We start from the raw sequence: 9,798 nt of genomic DNA, 5'->3' as shown, positions 1-9,798 counted from the left end.
TATACTTTTTGAATAATAACAAATATTGAAAATCGTTTGAGGATAAATCTTTATCGTTACGCGATTTCGTAAAAATGTAAAATTCAAACGCTCATAAAATATTCCTATAATAAGGCTTCGAGTTTTCTTTACAGCTATTTGAAGAAAAACTTATGGAGCACTTAGTGTTGAATTTTTTAACCTTGGATATAAACACAAACAATTTTATGAATTTTCAATTACAAATACAGAAAAATTTTTGAGATTTTGACATATTCCGTAAAAAAATTAATTTAAAATGCTTATAAAAAAAAATTGTGACTAACGATTTTTGGTTTTTTTTTTTAACTACCATAAAATCGAATCAAAAGAAACTTTCTATTAAATTTTCAAGTTTTTTGGGCACCCGATATTTTTTTATCGACACTTCAAAAATATTATAATTATAATATTATATAAATAGCTCAAAATATTTTGAAAATTGTATATAAGGTTTCTTATAATTCGTAACGATAACGCTAATATAAACATTTGGTGAACATTTCTAATATTTACAATGATTCGTTTTTGAGATATAAAAAAAAAATCGATTTTTTTTTTTAAACTTTTAGAAAATTCTTGCTTTTGCCCTCTATTATAATACACCAATAAGGATATTCACTTTGCCATCGGAAACCAACCCCAAAGTTTGAAATTGAAGCATTATTTCGACAAGTTATGTTGTACATAGACACAAAAAAACACTTATCATTGTAAAATCAATATATGCATCACTTCCTTCAGAATCTAAAAGTTTATTTTCTATACTTTATCCTATCTACCTTTTTAAAAATATTCCAAGTTTTCGAGTGAAGATAGAAAACACAAAAATATATATTTTTAACGATTTAACATACTCTTAGTCCTATCAGTTTGTACTTACAAAATGAAACTTGTATTTTTTTTATGCAACAGTTATTTTCAACACCAGATTCAGATAGACCGATTCTTTCAAATCTTTTTACCACTAAACCAAGATTCTATAACTACAGTTATTATTGTCTGAATGACAACGAGTCAATGTTTTGACTTAAATTACCTATTGAATTCAAACAAATTCACATTTTTTTTTTTATGATTTCTACCATTCATTTGAAAAACATTATTTAACACCAATATCTTTCTAATAAATTTTCAAAATTTATCCCATCGTGAGTGCAATAAAATACTCAAAAATAATAATTAATTTTAATTCTAAAATAAAATTATTTTTGTGAAATATTACATTGATTTTAAATGTTTTCATTAATATTATTTGAGTATCATCTTATATGACGTCACTTAATCACAGTAGATAACTAATTGTCAATGAATGGTTATAATATTATACTATAGCTTAAATATTAATTAAGTAATCATTATAATACCTGTATATTTAAGTTTAAAATCATGTTTTTTTTTCATTGGTTTCTATAAATATTAACTACTAATGTGTTTATAAACATTCAGTCATATAGACTTGAATTCATTATCAATGATTTATGTATTAAGTTATAAGGTGGTTTACTTCAAAAGAATAATTACAAAAAAAAAATTTAATATTGTAAGTATATATTCATATTAAATTCACTTAGTTATTTTATTTGTAGTTATGAAGTTTAATTTTATTTAATTTTTTTTTTTAATATTCCAGCTTAACTAACATAAAATAAATAGAGAGATAAGCATAGTAAATAAAAAGAGTATGGTCGAATTGCACTTATTTTAGTCGAATTGCACTTAAGTTGAAAAAAGGTTATGGTTGTACTGTAGTCGGGTAAAAACAGGTAATGGTAGAACTGCAACTGGGCTCAAAAAAAGTATTTCCACAAAAATCATACATTTGAAGGGGTTAAACGTTTATAAAATACTCATTTCCTTTCCCACTTACAGGCTTAGGATTGACAATGATTTTAATCATTGGAATGGTTAAAAATGATAGTTTTATAAATACATCATGTTAATGTAATATTATAAATATATTATTTTTATTTTTTAAATCGTCAAATATAATTATTGTTTTTATTACATTTTTTTTTCATTTTGATCATTTTTTGTAGTAATAAACTAATAACAAACTTCAAACAAAAAAATTAGCTTAGTAATTTGATTTTGAACATAAAAGTTAATATATTTTTCAATATCATTTATTTTTTCTGGTACAGTGTATAGTTTAAAATCTTGAATCAGTATTCTGCAACAAAATATAAATATCTATTTTTAATTGTGTTAAAACATCATTTTCCAGTTTACATTTTAGATTTGTAATCAGTTGCAAATTTAGTATTTTACAATACCATGATTGTAATAAATGGAATCTACATCCTATTATTCTGCATAAAGGAAACATAGACCGCATTATAACTACCCCAATGATTAAAATCATTTTCATTTCTAAGCCTGTAAATTGGTAAGGAAATGAGTGTTTTCTAAACGTTTAACCCCTTCAAACGCATGATTTTTGTGGAAATACTTTTTTTAAGCCCGATTTCAGTTTGACCACTACCTGTTTTTTACCCCAGTTCAGTTCAATCATTACCATTTTTCAACTCAAGTGCAATTCGACCATTTATTTTTAAGTAATTATTGTGATTATTCAACTATGCTGAATAAAAATAATTTATGATTTTCTTAAGAAACATTTTATTTATATTATAATTTATAATGTTTGCTATGTGTGTACAATGTATATACAATACATAAGTTCATAGTAAATGTTAAGTTATATGTATTAATATATTTTATATAATGTTCAATAATTAATAAAAGGTATCTTAAATAGTTATTTTTATTTGATATGAGTATTTATATATTTTTGTATTTCTAAAACATTTTACATTAAAACCAAATTTTCTATTGCAATTTAAATAAGATGCCGTTTTTATATAACTCGATAGAATTTCATAACTTATTTTAAACCATCATACCTATTTTGTAATTTAGTATTTATTTTATACAATTTTAAAATTAAATTAGACATCAACATTAAATATTAGTATACCAAAAATATAATTTTAACGATACTAATCTAATTAACATATATAACATTTAAAATATAGTATATATTACGATAAGATTTTACCTTCTAAAACACTTAATAATAATTGTGAAATAACGTGTACCTGTTATTAAATCAGTGTAAATTGAGTGATAATCACATGCACATAAACTGATGCTATTATTCTGTATTCAAAAGAATAATCTCAGTTGGTATACGTTTTTGTTTGACGATAATATTTTATTCTAAATATTCTAAAACGCTAAAATCTGAAAGTATTATATTTCTTGTATTTAACAGTGTTAATTTTAAATCAATATAATTAATTAGTTTACTGATTATTTTTAGCTAATTTTAAAAGAAAAACATTATCTATATAAGTAAAAAGGTAAATATAAATATTATTTTATATATTTTTTTACTCTAGTAATCAGTTCTTACATTTCAATTTATAACTATTTCGCTCCTTTTTTTACGAGTGACTAAATCAGAATTAAATTACTTGAAGATTTTAATTACTTACATTATGAAAAAAATATTTTGGACTTTACTCATTATATCAAAGTTAAAGATTTCACGTAGAAAAATTTACAAGACATAATTACTCATTAGATCGTTCATTTTTCTTACTTTTATTTAATATTATATCCGTCAAATTTATTGTATAAATTATTTTATATTTAAATCAATGATTCTACTAGAAGAAAAAAATATTAAAAAAAAATTATTTATTTTGTCAAAATACATCTTAAGATTTACACATAAATATAAAGATTAAAACTGATCTATTTATAACGTATTAATATTATATATTATATACTTCGGAAATATTTTATAATGAATGCAGATTTTAATTATTTGTGTATTGCTTAAAAATATTATTTAATTTTAGAAGCAACAACATTTGTTTTAGTACACTGTCTTATCACTCTTATCATATACAAAGAGAAAAATTTAATTGGGGTATAAGAAAACTATGATGGAATATTCTAAATTGGTTACCACTTTATCAACACTTTATCTGGTAGTATAAAGCCGAACAAATTTTCGTCTCATAGATTATATTGGAAACAGTAGTTTCAATTTATTTTTATTTTTAAAAGATAATTTTTTTTTAATATACTCATAATTTTAGCCTTTAGGGGCAACCACTATTTTTTATTTTTATTCGCACTTGTTATAGTTTTATTTTGATTTTTTTATTTATTAAGCATTTTATTGATTTTTGGTTTTAAATAAATATTACAACAATTGGTATACGTTTAATTGACAGATATAACATAACAAATTAATTCTGTCAGATTTATTTCTCTTTACAGAAAACTTAAAATATGACTGATCTGAAAAAAGAAATGGAGTCCAATATTAAATATAAATACAGCTTAAAATCCATTTTCGCTCAAGTAAGTTACCTATTATTTAAATATTTATAAAAGATAAATAACTACGATTCAGTTAATTTATATGGTTGTACATTTTATTTATATTCATACAATTTTTTTTTTTAATTGTACAGATATATTATTTGTGCTTAAAATTTAAAAAAAATATATAACTCTTATTTATATCTTACAACAACTATTTGCTTACAATATCAAATCAATGCCTAATAGGATTATTATACCACTTGTATGACGTTGATCCGACAAAAATCATACATTTGTATTATTATTAAACGTAAATGTATAAGCCAATAATTTTTGTTTTTAATATTTTGACGAACAGTACGTATGGTAAATGTTTTATTCTAATTTACATTTAAATACGTATTTTAATAATATTACTAGCTTCATTCGAATTTGTATATAGTTTAATAACTTAATTTATTTCCAAATATTAGAAAAAAAAACAAATTAGAACTTTGAAAATGATTAATATTATGTAGTAGATACGTCTTACTAATAATAATAATTTAAAAAGTACTTGGACGGTAGAAATGGATTACGATTCTTCACAATTGGCAGTATAATTCTAAAATATAGATTGAAAGAAAGCTTGTATAATACTGACGATTATTTTATGTAAGTTACATACAAAACCTTCTAATTAAAAATGTACAATTACATATTATTAAATTTGCTCATGCCATGCTGTTTTCCAGGGAGAAAGCATGCGGTTCGTTGGCCATATAAACTTGCTATTATATCACACAAAATATAATAATAATTTACTACCTACTCACATAAAAGTCAAAGAAATAAGTGTATACCGGGTATACTACAACTAGCATCTTCATTCTTGACATATTAAAATAAAGTATATATAAATATATATATTAATATTTAAAACGAGAGCATTTGCTTGTGGACCTCAATAATAATTTGCGAGTAAATAACACATACATTTTAGTTGATACGGAAAAAAATACAACGCGTTAATATTACAATATTATTTTATGTATAATAAATAATAATATAATTATTATAAAGATGTAACTTTTAAAGATTATCTATATTCTAACATTAAACTCGGCCTTGTATTGCATTGCAGAGCTTGGCACTGGCTGGACCGTGTTTCATACAGATCGGGATCGGCATAGAACTCACATGTTCTACAATAATTATTGGAGCGTTAGCGAACGATAAGAACAAAAACGGTTTGCAACCCTTAACAGATGAACAAGCGTCTTGGTTTGGTAAGACAACATAATCTTATACGAAATCATTTGGACTTAGCAATCCCATACGTATGCCTATTACATTATGATTGACTACAATAAATTCATAATAACGGATTGAGGGTCGTCATAAAGTACGAAAAACCTGTGGAGTGTGAATAATATTATAATTCGGTGATTGATGCATGTGAGTATTACCTTGATACGTAACCTTGGGCCCGAAAACCTCAGAAACGAGTGGACATTTTTCATCGAACCGGAAGTAATGAGGCTAGCATATAAAGACTCGTTTCACTGGATAGTGAATTGTTAACCAAATTTAACACAGTAGTATACGGAGACTCAAAAATATTCGTAAACGGATAGAATAGATATCAACGACGAGGAAAAAACTAACGGTACCGTCTTCCATTAACAAATTGACTAAAAAAAATGTCGTAGTTGTCCGTTCGCGATTACTTACACACGTACTCACTTCACAGTCGGGTTTTCACTAGACTGCGTTGTATCGTTTTCGATATTTTTGATCTAGGTAACAGTAGATAACATATTCCTAAAATTATTTTAACTATAATAACTATGGTATAAAATCTATCATTTCGACCTTGATATAAATACGTCTATCGTGATTTACACATGGGTAACGGTAGGTCCACCAGAAGGTAAAAATGAAATTTTCTGTTATAAATCAGTTGGGTTTTTAATTACTACGCGTCTGTGGCGTACTCGTACAGTTTGAGTCTCAATTGAGTCATTTTCGTATCTTCGTCTCTGAGTCCATATTAGGTGATAATTGACTGCAGCGTGAATACAATTAATTAAATTCTGGTGAAACAAGTCTTGTACTAATATTTTTAACCTCGACGTAAACTGTTTGATGGAACACTTCACTGATTTTCCAATAGTTATGAGAAGAAGTAAAATACACATTACACAATATCATGTCATCTACACTGTTTACAAGTTCATAATTTTTTTTTTTTTTTTGGGTGGTAGACAATTATTATATTTTTCACTACTTAGATCATCATGGTGTTATACAGAACAAGTTGTACTTACATAATATTGTAATGTGAGTGAACCTCACATACATACATCTCAATACATGTTTAAAACTCAAGTTAAATCTCTGTGAACAAATCACAAACTAACACGCTATAGTATGATGATTCTAAGAATAATGTATAATAGTGAAGTGTTAATTATAATAGTGGATTATCGTCACTTCGTTTATTGTATTTATATGTATATTGAAACGTGTGTACATAATATTATGTTAATAAAATCCAACTTAAACCTCGGTGAAATAATCACGTTATGCTTCGTCCATTAATATTTAGCAGATTTATAGTACCTATATAATGAGATTTAATAAAGTTTAGAGTTTAGTATGCGTAATAATATCAATTTTATTTTATAATGTGGTGTAATATTTTATAAAACAAAAAACTGCTTGAGGATTAACGCTAAACCATATGCATTATATTATTTATTTAATATTAATTTTGGTCAATCGACGTACCTATGCTATATAGCTAGTTAATTGAGTACCTAATAGTTATTAACTTAGGAACATATTCAGAATATTCGTGTTCGATGTTTAATTTTTTCTCACCCTCCTATATTATATGGTGTCAATTTTTTACATAAAAAATTAATTTGATACATGTTCTATAATCATGAAAAACAAATTAAACCTAAAAGAATAAACAATTATTTACAAAACGTCATTAAGCAATAGTAATCAATAGGTACCTACATGATATTAAATAGGTAGGTAGTATAAAAAAATAAATATAGTTCTTAGTAGTAATATGTATGTTGTAAGTATTTAATTTCTTATGATTAGAAAATGAATTTAGATCATGATATCGGTTGTTTATAGTATGTCTATTAATGTAAATACCTATACCAATACAATAATTGTATAAATGAAAGTATTAGCCATATGTCTTTTTAAGAAAACACCACCTGTAGAATCCTGGCACCGCAATAATAGTATAACTTACAAGTCTTACGCCTCATGCATTGAAACTATGTTGTATACTTACACTCGATATCTTTTCAGGTAGTCTTCTGTTCTTGTTTACTCCCTTGGGAAGCGCACTATCTTCATTAACACTGAACCGATTCGGTCACAAGACGTGCATGATAATAACCAACATACCGTTCATAGTGTCGCAGATCATGTTCTTCTACGCCAACAGCATCGAGACATTGTATGCGTGTTCGATGCTGATGGGGCTTAGCGTCGGATACTCAGGCGGGCCGTCTTCCTCCTACATCGGCGAGGTGTGCGAGCCCAAACTGAGGGGAGCACTGATGTCAGCAACGAACGTCTTCTACTACGTTGGCTCGTTGCTGTTCACGTTGATATACGCGATCACATTGGAATGGAGGCTGACCGTGCTCATTGGCATGTCGATCCCAATCGCGACCGTCGTTATATTATTCATGGTTAGATGAATATTCAATAATATTTACGCCTTACTATTGTGCTTGATATAACCCGAATAATTAGGTTCCAATTGATCCCATAAAAAAAAATTATTCTTGCCTCTAGTTTCGTTACAATTCAAAAAGGTTCGAACAATTTGAGTTTATTATACATGATAAAGAATTAAGTAAATACGTTTAATGATCATTTTTTAATAATTTTTCCACGAGTAAAATTATTTTTTTCACCACACTAAGTAATAATTATATTGTTGTTAACATATTATATAACCTTACATTTTAGACGCCGCAATCTCCAATGTGGTTGCTGACCAAAGGTGAATCCTTAAAAGCACAGCGAACACTTGGAAAATTAAGGGGATGGCCGTCTCAAGAAACATGTTCAAGCAAAGAGTTCAAAGAAATGATAGCTTATACATCTTCTGTGGTATACGACGAAGACGACAACGAGACAGGTAAGTGCTTTTTTAAAAAATAATAATTATTAAACCTAGTGTGAAAACCAGAACGAGATAAGTATATGTGCAAGTTATTAAATCAGGTATTCGGGTTACTCACATAGGCATATTACAATAAATGAGTTAAGTTTATAAGTTTAGTTAATTATCGTAAAATATTAAAGCTGACATAATTTAGAACATTATTTTCTTCATCTCAAAAAGCATTAGTAATTTTTGATTATTTTCATTTGAGTGACTAAATAATAAGTGGGGTAGGGGGCATGACCACATCATCTATTTTTAGCAGGATGATATGGTAAGAAAATGAGATTTATAAGAATACTGAATGGCGCAACGCCGATTATGATGAATACCATCGATTATGGGATTTATGAAAATTTAAACATTATTATTTATTACTAACCGCTAAGAACTAGGTATTATAGGTATAGCTATAAAACTCTTTATTGATGATAAACTGTATACCTAGTTATTACTCATTATCCAAACAAATTTTATTTATGTTTTTTTTCCTACGGAAACAATTCAATTAATACAAGTCTTGTACAGTTATACTACAGTCTTAAGTTATAAAGTCAGTAATTCACGTTAATGAAACAACAGTTGTTGATGTTAGGGTTTTGTTTTACAAATATACCTAATAAGTATTTAAATTTGAAGTATATTATTAATGTCATAAGTTTGTAATACCAAAATCGAATATGAGTGCTTGTAAAGAGTATTTAATCGGTGCTCAGAAAATAAAAAATAAAAAGAATGACTTTTTAATAACATTCGCTTCTAAGTTCAATAAAATAACTGTACTTTTTTCTCCATAAGAAAGTGACGATAAACCAATTACAAATGTTGTAGTTATAAATAATAGTAATTTATTTTTAGTGTTGGTAAAGATCGTAATAATATATTGTCTAGTGTACCAAAGAGATTAGATATTAATTATTTTACAATTTCCAAAAATATCAGCTATCCATAACATAATATCATCAAAACCAATGAATTGACACTATTATAGAACCGACGAATAAGATCGTATCTATTAGATTGTATTTTATTATTTATTTTATTTATTTATTTTTATTTTTATCCAAACACATGTCCCACAACACGTTCACTTTTTTTAAATAAAGTTATAATGATTATAACAGTTTGATTGGCTACACCTATTACTCACAGTTAGCCTTCTAAACATACCTTATAGCAGTGTTTCTCAACCTTTATATAATGGCGACACACTATTCAATATTTCATACTTTGCGACACATAGTAAA

General features: G+C 26.2%; 1 protein-coding gene across 1 annotated transcript in view; it reads left to right on the top strand.

The window, feature by feature from the left end:
• The first annotated feature begins 3,102 nt into the window (after positions 1 to 3,102).
• The window catches only part of LOC126552106 (facilitated trehalose transporter Tret1-like), a 7,088-nt gene continuing 392 nt past the window's right edge, over positions 3,103 to 9,798 (top strand). Inside the window, exons 1-5 of the mRNA XM_050206610.1 lie at positions 3,103 to 3,383; positions 4,315 to 4,398; positions 5,486 to 5,630; positions 7,681 to 8,069; positions 8,353 to 8,524. Of these exons, the coding sequence (XP_050062567.1) occupies positions 4,327 to 4,398; positions 5,486 to 5,630; positions 7,681 to 8,069; positions 8,353 to 8,524 (778 nt within the window). The 5' untranslated portion in view covers positions 3,103 to 3,383; positions 4,315 to 4,326. The remainder of the gene's footprint in view (positions 3,384 to 4,314; positions 4,399 to 5,485; positions 5,631 to 7,680; positions 8,070 to 8,352; positions 8,525 to 9,798) is intronic.

The sequence above is a fragment of the Aphis gossypii genome, chromosome 1 (assembly GCF_020184175.1).
Source record: "Aphis gossypii isolate Hap1 chromosome 1, ASM2018417v2, whole genome shotgun sequence".
Classification (NCBI taxonomy): Eukaryota; Metazoa; Arthropoda; class Insecta; order Hemiptera; family Aphididae; genus Aphis; species Aphis gossypii.
The sequence above is the reverse complement of the archived record's forward strand: the minus strand, read 5'-3'. Positions and strand labels throughout refer to the sequence as shown.